A 23,312-nucleotide genomic window follows, 5' to 3' on the forward strand; every position below is an offset into this window, starting at 1 on the left:
CTGAGGCGTCTGTACACTTACAGCCCTCCCCGGCTGGACCGGCCACATTTCAAGGGCCCAGGGCGGCCCAGGACAGCCGGCTCAAGCTGCTGTGTTGCCCAGGGCAGGCTCTCAGGCTGCTGCGTGTGTCAGAATCCCCTGGAGCGGGGCTTGGCAAATTTCGTCTCTAAAAGGCCAGCCGGGAAAGAGTTCAGGCCCCGCGGGTCGTGCAGCCTCTCCTGCAACAGCTCAACTCTGTGGGCAGAGCTGTGTTCCAGTAAAACGTGATTGATGGACTCCTGCTTAAATTTCCTACCATTTTAATGTATCACAAAACCTTCTTTTGATTTTTGTCCCCCAACTATTTCAAAGTGTAAAAATCATCTTCACCTGGCACCGGGCCGGCCTTTGCCTACCCCTGACCTAGAGGGCTTGTTTCACCCACATTCCTGGGCTCCGCCACCAGAATGTCTGATTCGGCAGGTCCGGGGGGACCTGAGAATTTGCACTTGCCGCAATTCCTAGGTGCTGCTGCTGCTGTTTGGGGAACACACTTTGAGAAGCACTAGTCTAGAATAGGTTGAAACTCAGAAGTAAAGTGGTCTCAGTGGGGGTTTTGGTCCCACCAGGAACCTGGTTAGCTGGGGCAACGTCAGCCCACCCAGCCCCGGGCTCCTTTGTCTAAGTCTTCCCCAGGCTTCTGGCGGCTTCTGACTGCTTCTGGCGGTCTTGCCTGCTTGGCCTGTGGGGTAACTGATGAATCCCTGGGAGGGGACTAGCAAGATGACTTCGACAGCGGCCTCTTCCCTCCAGCCCGCTGTGGACTCCCAAGGCCGCTGGCCATTCGCCCGGTTTTCTTCTGGTCCTGGAGGGACGCCCCCTCCCCCGAGTCCCTGCCACCGCTGAGTCTCCCACTCCGGAAGCTGTTCTGCTTTTCTCGCTCTCCTCCTGATGAGTAACACTGCTCCACCTTGATTTCCCACCACTTGCCAAGGTTGCCTGTTGTGCTGACTTTCTCCTTCTCCCCTCCCTTTAGGGAACAAGGGAGCCGTGGGGGTGTCATTTATGTTCAACGGAACCTCCTTGGGATTTGTTAATAGCCACTTGACTTCTGGAAGCGAAAAGAAACTCAGGTAATGGAGCTCATTGCCCGAGAGCATGTAATGGGGTTTTCCTCCCAGACAGACCTCACATCCCCAAACACCACAACTACTGTGCAGCCCCCGGCTTTCCCCGTACCTGTGGCACAAGAGCGACCTCTCTTGAGGATGGGTCTTGTCGGGGGGACCGGACACACGTTTCCGTATGCCATCAGTCTCATAGACGCCTAAATACCACTCCTTTTCTAAAGGGAAGGACCTCCTCCGGGCACCCTTACAGATCAAAGCCTGTTGGGCCCAGTCATGAAGACCTCTATCTAGAATAATCAGGGTTCCCGTTCCCTGCTGAACAGAAGCTCTGGGGGCCCCTGCCCTGTGCCCCCATTTCCACCCGAAAGGCCCTTTGCACCCTGACTGTACCCCATCTGCACGCAGAGGTGGTCTGCTGCAGCCGGGGCCCCAGAGTTACGTCTCCGCCCCCCCAGGCTCGCTCTGCCTTCTTCCCATGGTGCTGAAGTGGGGAACCAGCAAGCCCATGCAAGATGGCTCCTTTTTCGTTTAAATAGGCGAAACCAGAACTACATGAGCATTCTCCGGTTTCTGGCTCTGGGGGACAAGAAGCTGAGCCCTTTCAATATCACTCACCGCTTCACCCACCTCTTCTGGCTCGGGGATCTGAACTACCGCGTGGAGCTGCCCACCTGGGTAAGGGGCTGCCCACCGGGGTGGGGGCTGCACGGGACAGAGGCTCCCTTGAGTTAGCTCAGGGCACGGGGCCACGGACGCACAGACCCAGCTGGGCCGAGGCCGCTACGCCCCCTCTGGGACTCGATGCCATTCCGTTGTGGAACCCCTGCCTTTAGAGTCACGTCTGCTCACACTGGGTCCCCACATACCCATCCTGGCCGCTCCGGTCCTCTGGTGGCCACGCCCAGATCCCCAGGAAAGGCTGAAGTCCTAGGAGAGTGGCCTAGTTTTCTGTCTGGTTGGCGGGTCACTGGGCAGCTAAGGAAGACGTTGCTTGCGTTGGTTGCCCAGGCATGGCCACGAGAGCAGAGCGTTTCCAGGCCCGGGGTGGAGAGGCCTGGGAGCAGAGCCATGCTTCCTGTGCAGAGACCTTCGTTACAGCTTGCACGTCCCTAACCGTGGTGAAGAAGCTTCACTTTGCATCCTGTGTGGGGAGAAGGGAGGACGGCAGGAACTGAGGGGCAAGAACCCTGGGGCACAAGCAGGCTAAGGAATGGCCTGGGTCGGTTGCAGATCACGGACAGTCAGGCTGGAACCCAGACCTTCTCACTCCCCTTCCCACCTGTTTCTCCGAGCACCCCGTCCCTTGCTCTTGCTGTCCCAGTCACTCTGCAGAGACCAAGGAAGAGCTTAGGGCCCATTTGTGTCCCTCCCCCCCGACCACTCCCTCCCTCACTAGAGGCTCCCCGCAGCAAATGGGAGAGGGCTGGACAGGGACCCCACAAATCCTGACCCTTTACAATCTGAGGGGCTGTCATGGCCGTTCCCTCACCAGGTCGGCCAAGGGCGTTTGCCGGAGCAGAGGGAATGGTCTCGGGAGGGAGGACTGCTGGGTACCTGGGTGCCAGCGCATCCTGCCGACGCCCACGGATTCACGGGGCCAGGATTTCAGATCCTTCCACGGCCTCACCACAAGCTGCCTCAGTTCCCACAGAGAACAAGAGAAACAAACCTAGCTCCTAATGAAGTGTTCATAAAAATAATACTAGAAGTCAGAGTGAGAAAGTACAAGGTCCCTTTAAGCATCTGGAACAGACAACTTGTATTATCATGGTGATGTTTGACTACTTTTGCAGCGTTTTCCTTGTAAAACAGTTGAGCGCAAGATGCACCAGCCGGGCAGCCCCGGGACCAGGGTCTGGTGCAGCCTCGGGGGCTCCGCGTCCCAGCCGGTGGGCAGGCGGGTGGTAACGGGCCTCCTGATGTTGGCGAGGGGGGTCTCACCGGGGGCCTGGCCGTGTCCTTGCTCCAGGAAGCAGAAGCCATTGTCCAGAAGATCAAGCAGCAGCAGTACGCAGACCTCCTGTCCCACGACCAGCTGCTCACGGAGAGGAAAGAGCAGAAGGTCTTCCTGCATTTCGGTAAGAACTGTGGCCCTCTGCTCCTGGGCCCTCTCCAGCCATCGCTGCCTCTTTTCCCTGAGTATCCTCGAGGGGGAGGGGAAGGACTCTGCCTGCAGAACAAGGAACCGTGGGCCTTGTGAAACGTAGGGAATCAAAGGAGAAACCGAGGTTTTGTTTGGTTTTCAGAGGAGGAAGAAATCACGTTCGCGCCCACCTACCGTTTTGAAAGACTGACTCGGGACAAGTATGCCTACACTAAGCAGAAAGCCACAGGGGTGAGTTCTTTTCATAGCCATCACCCTGGCCCTCCATCTCCAGCCCCTTGCACATGTCACCCCTCTTGTGTCCCTTCCCACGTAGGCGAACGGGAAGTGAAGAGCATCTTCATCCACTAGGCAACAGAAAAAAAGAAGGACAGTTGGAGATCACGTGTTGATTTGCATCACTAAGCAAAAAAATCTCTTTTAAGGAGAGGCTGGGCAACCACACTTGCCCCTGTAAGAAACTAGACTCTGACACAGGATTTACCTTCTGTCCAGAGAGTCTAAGAGTCTGGGAGGATTTAAAATATTTCTTTAACTGGGTTCTGAAGCTCCTTTTTTTTTTTTTTTTTAAAGTCCTGTGATGAAATCTATTTGCTAATCTGCCAAATGAATCATCGTTAAACAAGCTTCTTTGCTGCAGGACTTATCAGAGCCTTTATGGGTTTATGAGCATTATGGTTCTCCACAAGGAAATTTCTGTGCCAAACTCAGTCATGGAATACCAATTATTACCTTATGAGGTCCCTTGGGTTCCTAGGAACATTGTTTGGGGGAAGCTGCAATAAAGCTTTCATACATTCTTGTTCAACTAATGACCTACGATGGGCTAGATATTCTCCTAGGTGGCAGGAGATCAAAGATGAGCCCAGTGTTTGCCCTCAAGGAGTTTACAGAAAGAAAGATGAGACAGACACACAGCTAACTAACCAGAGATAGAGTATGAGGTTGCCAAGTGCCCTGAGATCAGAGAGGGACATGACCATTAGGGCAAGGAAAGATCAGCAGAGGCTTCTTAAAGAGGGCCCATTTGTGGTGCTGTGTGGGACAGCTGGCTATTAATAAGAGGACAGGACAAGGGCTGAGGGGGGCTGATCCATTTCCAGTTGGAAGAATTGCTGGAACAGACACAGAGGTAGGAAATTCTGGCATCCGTCACCTTCTGGGGCCCAACCCAGGGAAGCCAGGCTCCAAGGCTTAGGGGTGTGGAATGGCGTGGTTCTGGGGCTGCTGGAGGCCTAAGGAAATGGAGAACAGTTCAGAACGTTGCCTGAGGGCTCAGGGCAAGCAGAGAAGTGCAGGAGGGAGGGTAAGTCCACACGGGGTTGGGGGGGGGGTGATGCCAGATTGAGGCAGGAGCTAGTAGAGAAAACCAGGCAGAGGAGGAGAGAAGATCCAGGTCTGCTGGGGAGGAAGGAGGCTGAGACCCCAGGGCAGGACACCTGCTTTGGGGGTGTCCCCTGGCGGCTGTGTGGCTGGGTCCTCTGGTACCATCAGGGCAGGTCCACAGGGATATGTGGGGACAGTGAGGGCATGTCCAGGTTGACTCGAGTATCAGGAGAAATAGGGGCTGCACCGAGGGGAGGGAGGTCCGAGATGCCAGGGTAAGGTTTTGACCTGTTGGGTGGGCAGCGGTAAGCCACTGAAAGTTCTGCTGCGGGCTGGCAGCATGGCAGTGAGACACAGAAGGCCGGTCTGCATCCATGCAGAGGATGAACAGGGTTCAGGGGCCCTGAGGAGGCCATGTGCTGGGTCCAGCTGAGACCCAAGTCGGAACTGGGAGCAAACAACGAAAGCAGAAGCAAAGAAGAGCAGGATGGGTTGGTAGATCTGATTGCCATGGATAAAAACGCAAATCGGAAGGCAGAGCTGGCTTGGAGGGGACCATAGAGCTTGTCTTCAGACTTACTGTATAATATTGGCGGAAGACCTCAGAGGAAACATCCAGAAGGCAATGGAAAATATTAGGTGATGTTAGAGAGAGACACCAGAGCTGGATCATAGATTGGGGAGTTGTGCGTGCTGAGAACACGGACACCCCCATGGGGTAGGTGACATTTGCAGGGAGCGTGTGGAAGAGTCAAAGAGAAGGGCTGTGGGCAGATTTGGGGGCCAGCCATGTTCCGAGGGGAGAGGAAGAAGCAGACACAACAAAGGAGGCCGGCCATGAGTGCTCGTGTAGGTGGCGGGCAGACCAACCAGGCAGCTCGGCGTCACAGAAGCTGGGGATGAGAGAGTGTCGGGATTAGCAGTGGCCAGTGTGGAATGTGAGTCTAGGACAACATGTTCCCTGCGCGTGAACCCTGCATGAGGAGCTGGATTTGTGGTCCAGAAGGTTTGGAAAGAGCAGTTCGATGGTCTTCGGGGTGAAATCCAGCTTGGGGGAGGACGAGAGTGGCTCTTTACCAGGTGTGTGCAAATGAGTCGGGGGAAGCTTTCCAGAAATACAGACGTCTGGGCCTCATCCCTAGAGGCTCTGGTGCAAGAGACCTGGGGTGAGCTGTTCTTTCTGTATCTTTGTAAAGCTCTGCCGCTAATGCTTGGGGCAGCCAGTGCTGAGGACTGCGGTGTTGCGAGTAGCAGTTTGACAGCATCAGGCGCCTACCCTGTCACCCAGAAATTCCACTTTGGGGTGGCCCCAGAGACATGAGTGCCTGTGTTCACCAAGAGAGAGATACCAAGAATGGCTATTGCAGCTTTGTACACAGCGTCCAAAAACTGGGAAGAGTCCTACTCGCGTCAACAGTAGACTAGAGAAATGTGGTATAGACGTGCAATGGAATACAACCACAGCCGGAGAGTGAAAGAACTTGTACAGGGAACAACATGGGTGAAAAAGTAGCCAGACCTCAAACTATATACTGAGCGAGTCCATTCATAAGTTCAAGGTGAGGCAAAGTGCATCAATAGAGGCATTAGGCCTGATCATGTTCACCTCTACAAGGTGGTAGTAGGGACACAGGAACATGAGGGAACCTTTTGAGATGAGGGAGGTTTTCTCTATCTCCATCTGGGTTAAGTGAGTGTGTACAAATATAAAAACTCCTTAAGCTGTTTCCTTAAGATGAGTACACTTTACGTAAGTTGTACCTCAAGTTTGAAAAGCGAAACGGGTGGTCCAAAAGTAGAGGCAATGAAAATAGAACATTCTGGAAAGAAAATTGGTAAAAAGAGAAGAGTAGCTGAAGGAGATGGCAGGGGTAGGCTCTTTTAGGATGAGTACCTTTATATTTATAGGCAAAAGAGAAAGAGCTAAAACTTGAAGGGATAAAGGATATTGCCAGTTTGCCTTGTCTATCACCCCCAGTGGGCATTTTGCTCTCCAGTGTAGCCTGGAGAGGACTTGTCTTAATACATATTGTTAGAGTGATTGGATGGGTAGGTGGATATGTGGATGGATGGATGGATGGATGGACGGATGGACGGATGGATGGACAGGCAGGTGGACAGATGGACGGACGGACGGATGGGCAGGTAGGTGGGTGGATGGATGGATGGACAGACGGACAGGTGGGTGGGTGGATGGACGGACGGACGGGCAGGTAGGTGGATGGGTGAATAAATAGATGGTTGTCTGGATCAGTAGGTGGGTGGGTGACTGTGGATGAGAGTGGGTGGTTGGAGTGTTGTTATTAAAGTAAGTGGCTGGAAATGTAAGCAGAGACTGGGTTGAAAGTACAAGTTGTGGCGTTCACCTGAGTCAGAAAAAAAGTAAGGATGGAAGAACAAGAAATTCAGAGATAGTGAGGAGGATAGGTATGGGCCCCTAGCTAGGCGAGTCGATCTTCCAAAGCAGGAACGCAAGGTGTGCGCATGGCTGTGGACTCGGAACTTAAGGCAAATGAAGAGGGTTGAAGGCCACCTATGGGCCAAGTCTTTAAAGACCCAACAGCCCATGAATTCAAGGATTACAGAGTTGACAAATTAGCCTTTTCTTTTCCTGATTTCTACATCTAAAATTAGCGGCATTTACAAAGCTTGCAACTTTGGTTTACAGATGAAGTACAACCTGCCTTCCTGGTGCGACCGAGTCCTCTGGAAGTCTTACCCGCTGGTGCACGTGGTGTGTCAGTCCTACGGTGAGGAGCCGTTTCGGGGGTCCGGGTGCCGGGGCTAATGGGTTCCAGTCTGTCTATCTGTAAAATGGGAGCAGTCCCAGCAACCCGGGTCAGGTGACCTGGAGGCGTTGATGCATCATTCTCTCCTGCTGAGGCTGCAGCATGAGAAGCGGCTTCTGGATGGGGAAACATTGGAATTGTGGAGCCCTTTTAAAAAGAAATCCAGACTGACTTCTTTTGAAAAGAGCATATTAGGTTTGAACCACATGAAAGTGGTGTTTTCATAGGTCAAATACAGTCAAATACTGGAAATTCATATGGGTAAACCTAACACATATCAGGAGTATACACGTATGTATTTATGGAGATTTAAAGATAAATTGAGGGGGCACCTGGGTGGCTCAGTTGGTTAAGTGTCCGACTCTTGATTTCAGCTCGGGTCGTGATCTTGGGGTTGTGAGATCGAGCCCCATGTTGGGCTCTGCACTCAGCACAGAGTCTGCTTGTCCGTCTACCTCCGCTCCTCTCTCTAGCTCTTTCTCTCAAATAAATAAATAAAATCTTTTTTAAAAGTTAAAAAAATAAAGACAAATTGAGTTAAATTGATGAAAAAGCCATAATATGCAATATTAAAATAAATAGTTACGGAAAAGTTGTCAGAACAATGAAATAATGATTGACCCTAGACGTTTAAGACCTGCTCAAGGAATTCTTAATTGCTCGAGTGCTTATGCTTAAAAGGTACTTAATTCCCATTATTTGGAACTGTTCTGCACTGTGTACTTAAAAATTCAGAGCAGAATTACCTTGGACACTTTACTGACCGAGAATCGTGGTATTAGGTTTAAACATTGCAAATTCCCAGACAATGACATCCGAAGGAGAGCCATCCTTGTTCCTATTGTGTCCCTCATGTGACCAAGTCATAGGCCCGGGACCCCGATGGTCCATCTGGGACCTCAGCCCTGCCTCACCCAGCAAGTGGGGACTTGCTGCTGCCCAGTGGCCACCTTTGTGGCTCCCATCCTCTCTCTGGGGACTGGCAAATCCCCACATTTAACTCAGGTCCCATCAAGTTGAACTGATGTCCATCCCTTTTTCTTGTGCATTTCTTCTGCTGTGCAGAAGGGACCAGAGCAAGTGCCCTGGGAAGGCATGCACCTGCTCGCCCCTAGTGCCTGAGCCCTGTCTCCCAGCAGTGACTTCCCGAGACAAACTTCACACCTTTAGATGTGTGGAAAGGCATCCCAGCGACAGCCTTCAAGATCTACAAAGGCCCATATCCCACCCACCATTAACCATCCCATTTCTCAGTGGTGCCTCTCTCTCCCACATTCTGCAACTCCGTGAGTCCTGTTAGTTCTCGTAGCTGAGTCTCTGCTTGCCTCCCGGTTAGCTCATGTCCTGCTGGCCGAAGGAAGTCACATAGCTAAGCCCACACTCAACTGTGGGAGTGGGACCTAGAGGGTGTGGTTTTAGAGAGACCGTCCAGGTCCCCGTCACCTTCCTAGTGTTTAGGGCACAGGCACCAAAGCGCTAGTGCCGTATGTTCGATACGTATATAAAATATGGTTAAGGACATTTTTAAAACCCTGCTTGTCTACCCGTTAACTTCTCGCTGGAACACCCCCTCTTCCACTTGCCACCTCACGCTCAGCCTGACCGCCCCACCCCCCAGTCCTCTCCTGCTTCACACAGCACCGGACCCTCCCTGACTTCCTGTCCACATCCAAACATGACTTAGGCTGGCGCCCCTCCTACCTTTTGCCCTCCTGTCTCAGAGAAGGGGTGTCCTCCTCCTCTCCTGGCTAACTTTTCACCTGGGCCCTCCAGCCCCTCCTCCTCTCCCGGTCCCAGTCCCCCCACTTTGCTCCTTCTTCTTGTTCTCCTTCATTCTGTCTCCATGTTCCAACTGTCCCTCTGGTGGTCGTGAGCAAGTGAGCATTTTTTCCCATGTTCCTTAGCCATCTGTATTTCTTTTGGAATTTTCTGCCTGTATCCTTTGGTTGGTTGAAGGCTGGGATGTTTACCTTTTTCTTACTGATCTGTAAAAGCTTTATAGAAAGTGACGTCAATTGTCTTACTGCCCTGGTCTCCCCTGCTGTTTCTCTTTGCCCCTTACTGGCCAGTGTGGCCCGGATTTGCACCCTGTGTGCCTCCCCCAGGGAGCCCAGACATCCTGATAGCTTCTGCTTCCATCTAACATCATGACTCCAAACCCAAAGAGAAATCTCCAGCCCTGAGTACCCAGCCAGACATCTTCACATGGCTCTCTTATAAGCACTTAGAACTCAGTATCACTAGAACTCTCTGCTTTCCCTTATGCCCTCCAAACATACCCTGCTGCCGTCCCTCCAAGCCCCATGTTCCTTAGAAGGGATGTCTACACTCAGTGTCTACACTTCATTAACCTTCTACTCTCCCAATAGGAGGAGGCACTGTGGGATGGGGGGAGGTGCCATCTCTGTCACTGGGGAGTTCAGTGACCTAAATCCCCATCCCACTTTGGGCCATGAGCTCATCAGTGCAACAAAGTGCTGAGACCAGTAAACCCTCCATGGTTCACACCCCATGATCTATTTAAAAACTCGTGTGTCGGGGCGCCTGGGTGGCACAGCGGTTAAGCGTCTGCCTTCAGCTCAGGGCGTGATCCCGGCGTTATGGGATCGAGCCCCACATCAGGCTCCTCTGCTATGAGCCTGCTTCTTCCTCTCCCACTCCCCCCTGCTGTGTTCCCTCTCTCGCTGGCTGTCTCTATCTCTGTCAAATAAATAAAATCTTTAAAAAATAAAAAATAAAAAAAATAAAAAATAAAAACTCGTGTGTCTCTAGGAAAAAGTAGTGCAGGCACATTTTCGCCCCGGAGGAAAGAGTGTCACACACTTCCACTGAGACTTTCGAGCGTGGTTGTGAAAGGTCAGGGGAACGGCAGGTGTGAAACCGTGAACCTTCTGGAGGCTTCCGTCAGTAGAGGTTGATTTCTGCCATGGGTTTGCCATCCTTGGTTTGCCCAGAAGGGTTTCTCCTTCCCTGCTGAGAAATGCCTTCCCTCCCCCACAGGCAGCACCAGTGACATCATGACCAGTGACCACAGCCCTGTTTTCGCCACATTTGAGGCAGGAGTCACCTCCCAGTTTGTCTCCAAGAATGGTAAGTGGCGGGCGGCCATCGCTCTGTCCTGCACGAAGACAGGAGGCCTTGGGCGCTGGCTTTCTGGTTGCAGCAGTTCACCGTCTATGCTACATGGAGGCGCATCCTTCCCGCCGAGGCCACACTCCATCCATGGGCGCTCCTCGCATCCAGGCCACATCGCGATCTCAGTGCAGAGCGTGTCCTTGCTCTCTCTGGCAAATATGTCCGTGTTTTAAGCCTCGGTTTTAATGCAGTCTTTAAAATTGAGTCAATGAGTGTCCAAGGTGGGACAGACAGTTCTGGGTGGGACGTGGATGAACCTTGATCAGTAATGCATTTATTTTTAATATGTTTCACATTGGTCTCTTCTGTGTAAGGCAAGCAATGCTGGCTTTCCGCTTAGTCTTGTGATGTACTTTCTTATTTAAATATGTTTACTTAAGTTTAAAAGGTGAGTCTATGTACAGAAAATATTGAGTGAGTATTAGTGCGGGTGCGTGGTAGGTGGAGATGGTCAACATTGGAAGGATGGGGTGTGCTGACTGAGTTTGGGAAATGCTGGCATAAATAATACTTAGATTTGCAGATATGTTTTCAAATAATCTAGCTCAGCCCTGCTCTCTAGGCCATCCTTGTCCCAGCAAGGGCCTGGTGTTCTCTGTGGCATGCCTGGCCGGGGCCTGGGTGACTGGGGAGCCATGTTGTCACCTCCTCTGCTCACCCCCCACTTCTGTGCTCAGCAGACAATCCAGGCTAATTTAGGAAGATTGAGCGGGGGGCCCAGTTGAGGCAGAAAAAGCCTCTATTGCTGTGTCTTTCATGTCCTGAAGGTTGTAGGGGTGGCTGGAATACTGTCTTCTGGGACACTCTTCTCCACGCTGTTGGATCTGACGTCTGCTCTAGCAATGTGACTTCCCCTCTCCACACAACCCCTAATCCACCACCTATCCTAGCTCTGGGCACTGTCTTTCTAGAACCTTCCATCTCTCCCTGGGCTCCCACCCATCTCCCCTTTTTCTGAGCTCCAGCAGCATCGATGGGGTAGCTCATGTCATTATACTCTCGGTGAGGACTGTCAGCACGTCCTAGGTGTCAGGGTTGCCTTCCCTCCGCTGGGACTCAGCGCCCAGACTATGCTCACAAATGCCAATTACCTGGATTGAGGGTTGGTTGAACCTCTTCCCAAGCAGAGCCCGGCCTAGGTGCCGTGGGGTTTAAGGAAATGAAGGAAAGTCTAGTGAAATAAGCCAGACAGAAAAAATGCCATAGGTGTATGGTATCACCTATATGTGGGATCTTGGAAAAAACTGCCAATTTCATAGAAACAAGAGAATGGTGGTTGCCAAGGGCCGAGGGGAGCTGGAAATGGGGAAATGTAGGTCAAAGGGTACAAACTTTCGGTCATAAGATGAATCAGTTCTGGAGAGCTAACAGTCCACATGGTGACCATAGGTAATAATACAGTATTGTACACTTGAAATTTGCTGGGAGCGGATCTTAAGTGTTCTCACCACACCAAAAAAAAAAAACACCAAAAGCACAAACCGGTTAATTATGTGGGTGACGGACGTGTTAATTATCTTGATCTTGGTAAGCATCTCCCAGTGTGCATGTGTATCAGATAATCACGCTGTACACTTTGAATATGTGCATTTGCCAGTTATTCCTCAGTAAAGCCGGGAAAGGAGAAGAAAGGAAAGAAGGAAAGGCTGGGTGGGAGAGAGGACGCAAATGTCTGTCCTTGCTCTCGTGTGGCTCAGAATTTACACGGAAGGCCGGAACTTGCTCACGGCCAGCCGGAGGATGCTTGCAAACGCATCATGTCAGTGAATACCACAACCGGCCAGCCACGAGGGTGGGAACGAGGGTAATAAGGAGTGGAGGGAAGTCGGCCTGAGGAAGGAAGAGCCGGTATCCCTCGCTACCTGAACTTAGAAACAAGACAGATTTGTGTATGGAGCCCTGAGCCCTTATACAAGCTCTCTCAGCCAGAACAAATGGGGACACTGAGGCACGGAGGTTAAGGACGTTGCCAGGGCCACGCAGGGTCAGTGGTAAAGCTGAGAGTTGGGCTCCTGGGTCCCTGAACTCTTCGCTCTTCCCACCCTGCTCTCTGTGGCCTGTGAGGATGTTCCCAATTATCGGGGATGCTCAGTGTGGGGCGGGATTTGGGGAAAACCTCTCCTTCGCCCGGACCTCACCTTCCCTGGAGCCTGGTGTGGGGGCTGATTCGCAATACTCCCTCTCTGGGCACCTTGTGGAGCCAAATCTCTTTCTCACCCGTTCCAGGCCCCGGGACTGTCGACAGCCAAGGGCAGATTGAGTTTCTCAGGTGCTTTGCCACGCTGAAGACCAAGTCCCAGACCAAATTCTACCTGGAGTTCCACTCGAGCTGCTTAGAGAGTAAGTGAGCGTTGAGCTACCTTTGGGCGGGCTGGCAGGACTCTCCGTAAGTGCCTTTCATCGACGCTGCTTTTGCCGCCTCTCTCTCTGGGAAGGATTCATAAATGGGCCTCAAGGGGATTTGTTGGGGGGGAGGGTTCAGGGGTTCAGTGACTGTGGGGGCATCCCCCAGCGGCCCACTGATGCACGGACCCATCTAGGTGACTGGGCCACTGACTGGATCCTCTCTTTGCCCCTCAGGGCAGAGTGTGACCCACTCAGGGGTCCCCCCGCCACAAGCTGGGGCTCTGACTCAACCAGAGGGTCCTGGGCGAAGGTCCAGAGCTCGAGGAGGCCAGTGCGGGGCCTGTTCTTTCCCAGGGTCCTCTGCTTTTTGCTACGGGACAGGGCATCTTTCTCAGATGGTCTGGGGCATCCCCAAACAAGCTCGAGCTGGACAGTTCCTCCCAGCCAGCAGCAGCTAGCTCAAACTGTGTTTAGCAAACACCCTTTCTGGGTGACATTTCTAGGCATATTGTCTAAAGCTGTTCCATGGCAAGATCTGTGTGGTTTCCAGCTCCCTTTGCTGGTGGGAAGATGGTCTAGAGGTGGGGGTGCAGGGCAGAATCAGCTCCACCCAGGGAGGCATTTTGTGATGGGATGACGGCTGCTTCCAGAAATCCAGAGATGTATTGCCCCCTCCTCCCTTCCTTTTCCCCCCACTCAGCCCAGGCTCAGTCTTGGTGACAGACCCACCTTTTCCATGAAGTTTCTAGGACCTGGGTCACCAGGTAGGGGCAAGGCCCTTCCAAAAATGATGAGGATTTTCATGCGGGTGTTTTTAATAAACTATCGAGACATTTGCATACATTTCTATGGAAACAGCATATTAGGAAGCTCAAATTAGCATTTCAAAAGGCTGCTATCTTGAGTGGCGTGGGATGAGCTGTCATGTTTCCTAATCTCCTTGCCTGTGATGTGATGATTTCTTTGTTGCCTGGTTTGTTGCAAAAAAAAGAGCTGAAAAGGAGGGGAATCTCTTTGATTTTCCTAAAAATAATTCAACCATATTGGCAAATGACCATCCCCTACACCAAAACAGAATCCCCCACAAGCCTGACTCCTGAACGGGGCTGTGGCCCCTACAGATAGAAAAGGGAGAGTATCTTCATTGGTCTGGGTGGGGCGACCCTAGGAGGCTTTTCTGTCTGGCTCTTGTTCTATTTTCTGAAAACCAGCCTGCTTGTCCTCCGACAGGTTTTGTCAAGAGTCAGGAAGGAGAAAATGAAGAAGGAAGCGAAGGGGAGTTGGTGGTGAAGTTTGGCGAGACCCTTCCAAAGGTAAATCAAGAACAGGATGTAGCCAGGGGCCCCAATATTCCTAAATGGATTTCAGTTCCCATAATTGACCACGGAAGAGATCTAGAGATGGGCTTGTCTAACCACGTGACTTTGCGAAGAAGGAAACTGAGGCAGATTCCAGAGAGGTTGGTTCACCATCACACAGCTGCAGTGACAGACACAGGCCCACAGCCCCTGGAGCCCTGATGCCCCCGCAGCGCCCTTCACCTGCTTAGCCCCAGCTTGGAGGATCAAGTGAAGGAGCAGAGGGGGGAGTCCATTGGCTCCTACCCGAACACCGGACTCAGAACTTGACGTGTCCATGACCCCATGAGAGCAGAGGGTGGAATTGAAAACACATAGGCAGACCTTAGTGGAACACATTTGTCATTCTTGGAGAAAAGAAAATGGTTTTCTCCCTGGGACCCAGAACAGCTTTTGTGATGTTGAATTGATGGTGGGCCTCCACGAGGGTTCATGCTGGGTGCACAGTGGAGTAGGACCTTGTTTCTTTGTCACATAACGAGGGAAGGGTATGCAGACGAGAGTCCAGGGCCAGGCAGATCTATCACACATGGCAGGGGTCCCAGGGGTCTCCTGGAAGGTTGCCTCGGAGGGGACCCCCAAGGTGAGCTTTAAAAGATGGTGGTCAGCTATCCACCACCCCGCTCCCGCTGCTGCCCGAGAGGGTGGGTCTTCATGCATCTGCAGCCCCCAGCCCGGGTCTGACTTTGAGCCAGTCATCACTACAAGTCAGTGAACTGAGTGTTCGGCGCAGCCCTGGAACCCGAGAGTGCCCTCGAGCACCTGCTGCGATTTCCAGTCATTTGTTGTGGAACTTTCTGAATGGAGATAGGGTCCATCCTGTCGGGCAACATGGCGCCCAGAGGCTTGCACAAGAGGTCTCCCGGCATCTGGATGGGAAGGAAGGGGGCAGCCTGGAGCCGTGTACGGCCTCTTTATCAGGCCCCTCTGTGTTGGTGTCAGTGTGAGGAACAGCCTTAGGAGCTAGTGCACACACACAGCCCCTCCCTGTGCTTGCACGGGTGTGGCCCTACACTGGTGAGGTGCAGAGCCTGACACAAACGTGCCCTGGGCCGGACCAGCCGGGCAGCTGGGAGCCAGCAATCCCTCGCTGCAGCAGGAGGAGCGGGGCAGGGCTGGAGCTCGGGATATGTGCTTGTCATTTGCTGAGCCACCCTCCAACAACCTGCAGGACACTCCGGGGGACTCCTCTGCACGTAGATCCTGTCCAGATGGAGGGCAGGCCTTTGTGCCACCAGCAATGCCACCCGCAATGCCACCTGCCAGGGGGAAGCCTGGGGTGGGGAGTGGGGTGCATTTGGACCCGGTTCCTGGTCCCATTGCCACTTTTTTGTCAGTCCGGCCCCCACCCCCATGATGCTGGGGTATGCAAGGGAGGGGAAAGGAGGGAAGGGAAGTAGGGACATGGGGCACACTTGGGGTCCAGATCTCTCCTGGGGTGCAGTATGATTGGTGGGGAGACAGGGAAAGAAGTGAACCCCGCGTGCTGGAGAGGGTGGACGTGTGGTTCCTTCCTACTGTCTTAGACATGAAAAACAGAAATTCAAATGTGGTTAATAAGAACACCTGCAGTCCTGTTTGCTCAGGCACGCCCCTCATCTGGGCTGGCAGCCTACCCCCACTTGTGCCCGAGCGGGCGGCTCTAACCGTGTGCCCTTCCCTGTGCAGCTGAAGCCCATCATCTCTGACCCCGAGTACCTGCTGGACCAGCACATCCTGATTAGCATTAAGTCTTCCGACAGCGACGAATCCTATGGTAAGGGTCCCAGGACAGGCGCTGTCGGCACCGCACCTGCTCGTAGCGGGTGGCCTGTGATGTAAGGGAGGCGGCGGCATCTCCATCATGAGACGCCCACCATCCTGCTCTCTTGCCACTCCTCTCCCGCTCCCAGGGCTGCCAGAAGGACAAATAGTGGTAAATCCTCCTTCCTGCCCTGTAGGGCTTCTGGGAGGAAGAGCCAGCAGCCACAACACCTCTCGTTTATTGAGTCTTTCCTGTGTCAGATTCTGTGCCAGGTGCTTTGCGGGGATTATTTAATCCTAACAAGATCTTGTAAAGCAGATACTATTCTCCCAACCAGTAGGTGAGTAAACTGAGGCTCAGAGAGGTTAAGGGACTTGCCCAAGCCACAGGGAGTACTGGCTGAGCCCTAATGTGAACCCAGGTCTGTCTGGCATTGCTCAGGGCCCCTGCTGGGCAGACACCGACTATCCTACTAGAGAGACATCATCTTCTGTGACATTGTGTTCAGCCAGTCCGGGGCTCCAGCCCAGTGTCAGGTTCACCCTGGAACGTGATACATTCAGTGTGGCTAGAACACAAGGGTGAGAGGAGCAGGTGGCCAGAGAAAGGCTGGAGGCAGGAGCCAGATTAAGCAGCACCGTGCATGAGACAGGCAAGAATGTGGATCTGGGTCTGGGGAGGGTGTTTGTTTTCAGTGGAAGGAACTGGAAGGTGCTTAATGCTGACCCAGGGAAGCGACATGGAAAGAGGCTATAGACACAAAGAGTGCTCGTGTGCGTCGGCTGCCGACTGTTCAGGCTCGGCCCAAAGCCCCGGGATACAGGTACAATTGCTACACTCATTGCACAGGTGAGGAAATGAAGTGACTTGTCCCAGGTCATGTGGCCACTGAGGTGACCTCGGACTGGAACCCAGGCAACCCAGCTCCAGAATCCTGCCCTCCACCATCTCCTAGTCAGCACCAAAAAGAGGGTCTCTGAGCCCGGGCAGGGGTGGCCAGAGCCTAAGGATTGCGCTGGCCTTGGATGGGGAGGGCCTGCCCGTTGTGCCTGGCAAAGAGAAGGGATCCGTGCAGAGTCACTGTGTTTGAAGCTTTGGTGGTAGGCCACAGGCACAGAGGAAAAATGGTTCCGTTTTCTTGTTCATATACTGTCGTCTTCCTCTGTTTCTTCGTCCTGTATTCATACAAACAGCATTTCATAATAACAGGAAAAAAAGTCAACCCACAGTCTCATCCCTACTTATAGCCACCATTTTTATTTTGGTCTCATACTTCCTCATACAAAAGCATACATAGATGTCTATTTATAACCATCATAGGGATACCATTTTCTAGTCTGCTTCCCTCACCCAGTGAGAGACTGGTTAGGTGATACACATTTTCCAGAATCCCCCTCCATACAGCCTCCATGATGGCTGTATTTAATGGCTCCCCAATATCCCATGGGTTTCCTTCCAGTTTTTTCTGTTCGCGGTATCAACAATGCTGAGAGGGATCTCTTTGTGAACATTCTTTATCCTCCTTCAGCTACATTTTTTATCCTATTGGGTCATCTCTTGAGGATAAGTTCCCATGTGTGCTGGGTCAAAGGGTATAAATAGGTTGGTGATTCCTGACACGCAGTATCCAGCTGATTGCCATAAAGGCTGTGTCCTGCCATGGTGACCTTGCCATGTCCTGGTGAACAGGTGTCCCCAGATCCTTGCTGGCCCTGGGTATCCTTCCTTCCATTTTGTGCTAATTTCCTATCTGTAAGAAAGTCCCTTAGTGCTGCCTGAATTTGCATTTTTGATGGCTGGGAAGATGGAGCTAGTTTCCATGTATTGAAATCAACCAGCTACAATTCTTTTTTGTGTGAAATATCTGCTTGGGTTATCTCCCCAGTTATCTGCTGGGATTTGATTTTGAGGCGTTCCTCATGGGGTTCAGCTAAAATACTCTTTGTGAAGCCATCATCAGTCTCCCATTTTTCCTTTTTTCCTCTGTGCAGAAGTTTTAAGCTTTTATATCCTCTTATCTGTCAGTCTGTTTTGTCGTTTCTTACATTGCTTCAAACCCTGGGAAGTTATCACTCCGTCCCGCAATAGATTAGTAGTTAAGTCTAGCTTTTCTGCTGGATTTTCTATGATTTAAATTTTTTTTTCTTTTTTTTACACCATCTAATCCACATGTAGTTCATTTCACTGTAAGGTTTGAAACGTTTTCCCCAAGTTGTTCCAAAAGGTTTATTCGATAACCCCTGCCTTGGACATCGTCTCGAAGGATCATCTTTGGGCAGTGGAGCTAAATCTGCAGGCCAAATGCACGGTGTTTCTCCTGTGAAATGGCGGCTCTTCACATGACTCTTGTCCCCACCTCCCTAGGCGAGGGCTGCATCGCTCTACGGTTAGAGGCCACGGAAACTCAGCTCCCCATCTACACACCCCTCACCCACCACGGAGAGATGACGGGCCACTTCCGGGGGGAGATTAAGCTGCAGACCTCCCAAGGCAAGATGAGGGAGAAGCTCTACGGTGAGTGAGCACGACCACCCCCTGCTCCCTTGTCAGTGCTGCTCGGGAGGGACAGCAGTGAGGTGTCTCTCAGCCCAGCCATTGACTGTTCTCTCTGCTCTGGCCTCAGAACACGAAATCCACCGTCAGAAGGGATATGAGAGGCCATCTAGCCCCATTCTGAGTTGATTCCAGAATTTCCCTATAGAACCACAACACCCCATGATTTGCACATCACCTTCCATCTGTTGGGATGTGAAGCTTGTGAATGTTCCAGGTGCTCTGCTCTTGTCTTCGATTCGGCTCTTAGGCCTTGTCACTCCCGGTTAGCGCCTCCACCAGAAGGACCAAGATGACACAAGAAAGGTGCCTGATCCTAAATAGCTCTTTCTAGGCTACAAGCGAAGGCACTGGCTACAGCTGGGATTTAGAATTTCTAGAATTTCCCACGTGCCCCGTTCTTCCTCTTGGCCACGTGGTGTGCAACTCACACACACACACATACATGTCCACACCATGCACACCAACGAGCTCCCCCTCTCCCCTGTCCTTAGCACATTTCTTTGGCTTTTCACTACCATCCAAAAGAGCAGCATCTTGGGGTCTTCTCTTCCCTGGCAGGGTCCCCCAGCACCTCTTCCAGCTTGTCCTCAAATCTTTGTGTCCTGCAGAACGACGCTTGCTTCCTTCTGTCGGCCATTGGGAGGAGGCCTCTGTCGTGGTTCTCAGAAATGACACCAGTGTAGCCACGCTTGGGAACAAATACTCATTGGAGGTGTTTCCTTACCCCCTGTGAAATCCCAGCCTTGGGGAGTCATCTCCTGTCTGTCCCCAGAGGAGACCCTGCTGATTCCCAGTAGGCAACTGTAGACGCCTCATCTCGTAGATAAGAACCGTCACTGGGGGAATATTGAAATGCGGCCCAGAGACCCTGCTAGCAGGGAACACGAGGAAGTGTCTGAGACTCAAATCTAATTTTCTCAGAATCCTGGCTACAATTTTAAAACTTGGAAATGAACGTGTAGTCTTCAGTAGTATCCATGACGTTGAAACCTCTCTGCTTGAGGGGCGCCTGGGTGGCTCAGTCTGTTAGGCATCCGATGCTTGGTTTCAGCTCAGGTCACGATCTCAGGGTTGTCGTGAGATCAAGCCCCGTGTCAGGCTTCGAGCTCTGTGAGGAGTCTGCTCCAGATTCTTTCCCCTCCATTTAAACTAGGTGGGCTTCGGTATCAGATGCTCTCGTGGAGCCACCTGGGTCTGTTGGTTTCATGCGGATCTGCCGAGAAATATTTGTCTGTCCCTTGTGGCACCAGCAAGTTGAAAATGTCCCATGATATAGCTCTGGGTCACACATATGTGCCAGCTCTCCTCCCTCTGCACCCAAGGTAGGCATAACAGGTCCATCACTGAACGTGCGTGAGGCCTCAGAATCTTGCGTAGCCCACCGCCCAGCCAGCCATTATTCACTGTCCGGCTTCGGCTGCCAGTGGAACCCTCTATGCCGTCCTGCCCAAACTGGGCACCGGACCTCACGTTCTCTTTCCTGGCTCTTTCCTTGCAGACTTTGTGAAGACTGAGCGAGATGAGTCCAGTGGGCCCAAGTCCCTGAAGAGCCTCACCAGCCACGACCCCATGAAGCAGTGGGAACCTACCAACAGGTAGAGCAGGGGGGCTGCCAGGGTTTCCCTACAAATAGTGGGGTTTTGCAGACCCAGGACCCAGGAGAGGGTGAGTGGAGCACAGAGAAACCAAGGACGGGGAGGGGACGGAAGCTCTGGCCCAGGACAGGCGTTGTGCCACTTCCAGCTCTGGGGAGGCGGGTGTGCCGGTGTCAGGCCCGGGAGATGTTTCCATGACAGAAAGCAGTTCAAGGGGCACCTGGGTGGCTCAGTCAGTTGAGCATCTGACTCTTGATTTCGGCTCAGGGCATGATCTCAGGGTCATGAGATGGAGCCCCACGTCAGGCTCTGTACTGGGTGTGGAGTCTCCTTAAGATTCTGTCTCCCTCTGCCCCTCCCCTGCTCTCACTCACTCTCTCTCTCTAAAAAAAAAAAAGAAAAAAGAAAGAAAGGTCAATTCACTGACACTAGCTAAGCACTTGGCATGTGTCAGATTCTAGAGAAACCAAGGCAAAGTTGGTGCAGCCCGTGACTTAGGCACTCCCAGCCTAGCAGAAAGACACAGTCCAGCGCGAAGCTGCTGCAGAGAGGGAATGGCTCCCGTGTCCCCCGGGGACCGGAGACAACAGCAGTCATGGCTCTGTGGTCAAGGAGCCCCATTTTTCCGAGGGGAAAAGATCACTGAGGAAAATGCACACAGGTTGCTCTTGGCAGAGCCTCAATTGGGAATAATGCAGACGTTAAAGGCTCTATGACAAGGGGACAGCAGTCCCCAACAGCAGGGTCCCCTCGATTCACCAGTGTGGTCCCAAGTGCTAGAATCAAGCCGGATGGCGGGGTCACCTTCTCTGTGCCAGCTTGCCTGCTGTGGGGGCAGGTTGGCCGAAGCGAAATCCCAAACGCTGCTGTAGAGCCCAGCTTCCTCCACTCCTCTGGGTCCGCAGACCACCTGTGCGGCCAGGCCTCGCCCTTACGCCTGCCCCACCCCTTGCACCTGATTTCCTGTCACCTCAGCCAGGGCCGGGCCATCCCCTCCGCAGCGTTAGGCTGAACTCTGCTCCCCCCTGCCCCCACATTTGAGGTTCCAGCCTTGACTTCTGTGACCTCCCACTCACCTTTCCAAATGCCTGCAGGCCGTCTCCATTCTGATGCAGACACAGACGTGCAAGCCGACACATCCCAGGTGCAGCACTTTCTTTACCCCCCAGCCCTGCCCTCCCTGCACCCGCTCAGCCTGGCCGTGCCAGCCTCTTATCTGTCCTCCCCATTTGCTCACAGCCCTTCAGACTCTCCTGCAGCAGGTCAAGCCCCTCCCAACAGGGCCTTCGCACATTCTTTTTTTTTTTCTTTTCTTTCTAAATTATTTTATTCAAGAAGGTGGGGAGGACAGACAGGGGACTGAGCTGAGCCCTGAGTCCCTCCTTCGCACATTCTTACCCCGTCTCCCCTTCCTTCTTTCTCTGCCTCCTCCTGTGCACTGTGGGTCCCATGAGAACAGAGACCTGGGCCACCTTGTTCACGCCTATGTTCCCTTCTGGCCCAAGGCCTGGGGCTTACTAGGCCCTCAGTAACTACTTTGTTGTATGAATCAATCCATCCATCCATTGTCTAAAAAGTGAAGGAGTAGCAGAGGGCCTGGGGGGCCCTAAGGGACCTCAGAGGACACTGTCCTCCTGTGGTGCTGACCTAGAGGACAGAAGGGAGCCCTGGGGTGTGACTTGGTGTGTCTCTCCCTTCCAGGGTCCCTCCAGGCAGCGGCTCCAGCATCACTGAAATCATCAACCCCAACTACATGGGGGTGGTACCCTTCGGGCACATGAAGCAGTCCCTGTCCCCAGACCAGCAGCCCGCAGCCTGGAGCTATGACCAGCCTCTCAAGGACTCCTCCCTGGGGCCTGGAAGGGGAGAGAGCCCCCCAACACCACCCTCCCAGCCACCTGTATCCCCGAAGAAGTTTTCATCGTCGACAGCAGCGCGGGGTCCCTGCCCCAGGACACAGGAGTCAAGGTGAGCGTCCTCTTCATCAAGCCCTCTCGCTTCTCTGGGTTTTCACCACTGGGGAGCCCGACCCTAGAATAGAAGCGGCATGAGGGTAGGGTTGTGTGTCCACTGTGACCATCGACTCCTCAGGGAGGCCCTGGAACACAGGAAGCACTTGAGAAATGCCTATGGAGAAATCTCCATATCCCACCCTATTGGTGTAAGTTTGAAAGACTTTTAAAAACATAGAAGATTCTAAAGATACTGCCCCCTAAAACAGCTTCCTATAAAAACTACATGTTTTGGAAAATACATTTCTATAACTAGCAAACCTTCATGCAGTCTCCCAAGGAACAGGTGGGGATTTCCTCCTTCCCCAGCTCTGAGTTTCCCTGCCTTTTCAGCCCCGAGGTTCCTTTTCCAACCCTCCTTGTGCAGCCAATCACAAAACGCAGCGGTCATGGGGGAGTGCAAAGGGCAGGAGAGCTGCTGGCCTGCAGGAGGAGGGTCTGGCCGAGAAACTTGGGGAAAGGCCAGGAGCCCAGAGAAAGCCAACCTGCACAGGGCAGGGCAGCACAGGCCAGGAGGACAGAGCTGTGAGGGGCCCAGGCCGGGCAGCCAAAGCCACAGCCCCTTCTCATGGGTGCCGCATCCCAAGTGAACCCATCCGTGAGCACGTTGTGGAAATGCCACATAGGGAGCCCTGCGAGTTTTCCAGTAAGCACAGCGTGACTGGGAAATGGAAAGTGCAGATCCCAATGAACAGTGATTGGAGCTGTACCAGATACCACGAGCATCATCTTTCCTTGGTGGCTGTCTTTGGAATGACTGCAGGGGGGCTGCTCTGGACCTTGCTCCCCCTCTGTGAGGTCGGTGTCCACCTTATCTGAGCAGCCAGGGAAGGGAATGTTGTCAAACATTCTTCTTCTTCTTTTTTTTTTAAGATTTTTTATTTATTCATTTGAGAGAGAGAGAGTGTGTGAGAGCATGAGCAGGGTGAGGGGCAGAGGGAGAAGCAGGCTTCCCGCTCAGCAGGGAGCCCAGTACAGGGCTCCATCCCAGGACCCGGGATCATGACCTGAGCCGAAGGCAGACGCTTCACCAACTGCACCTCCCAGGCATCATTCTTATCTCATGCCACCGCCGGCCTTTGCGCACCTGGCCTGGCTGGAGTTTCCTCTGGGTGGAGGAGCACTTTGTGGTTTGTTTCTTAAGCATTTTCTCTAAGAACAAATTGGGTGGACGAGTGGAGGGGAGGAGGATATAGGACAGGATGATGACAAGGCCTGCCCCTGAGCTCCATCTGTCT

At 52.8% G+C, this 23,312-nt stretch overlaps 1 protein-coding gene across 2 annotated transcripts in view; it reads left to right on the top strand.

Annotated features, from left to right (window-relative positions):
• Positions 1-23,312, top strand: part of INPP5D (inositol polyphosphate-5-phosphatase D) — a 113,298-nt gene that overhangs the window by 84,908 nt on the left and 5,078 nt on the right. For both annotated transcript variants that reach the window (XM_087864427.1, XM_045794101.2), the window contains exons 14-25: positions 1,016-1,112; positions 1,646-1,784; positions 3,079-3,187; positions 3,356-3,444; positions 7,208-7,289; positions 10,329-10,418; positions 12,690-12,803; positions 14,040-14,122; positions 15,836-15,923; positions 18,276-18,425; positions 19,966-20,062; positions 21,764-22,030. In XM_087864427.1, coding sequence (XP_087720553.1) covers positions 1,016-1,112; positions 1,646-1,784; positions 3,079-3,187; positions 3,356-3,444; positions 7,208-7,289; positions 10,329-10,418; positions 12,690-12,803; positions 14,040-14,122; positions 15,836-15,923; positions 18,276-18,425; positions 19,966-20,062; positions 21,764-22,030 — 1,405 coding nt within the window. The remainder of the gene's footprint in view (positions 1-1,015; positions 1,113-1,645; positions 1,785-3,078; positions 3,188-3,355; positions 3,445-7,207; positions 7,290-10,328; positions 10,419-12,689; positions 12,804-14,039; positions 14,123-15,835; positions 15,924-18,275; positions 18,426-19,965; positions 20,063-21,763; positions 22,031-23,312) is intronic.

Source organism: Ursus americanus, chromosome 1 (assembly GCF_024610735.1).
Source record: "Ursus americanus isolate L20-20 chromosome 1, mUrsAme1.1.p, whole genome shotgun sequence".
In the NCBI taxonomy this organism is placed as follows: Eukaryota; Metazoa; Chordata; class Mammalia; order Carnivora; family Ursidae; genus Ursus; species Ursus americanus.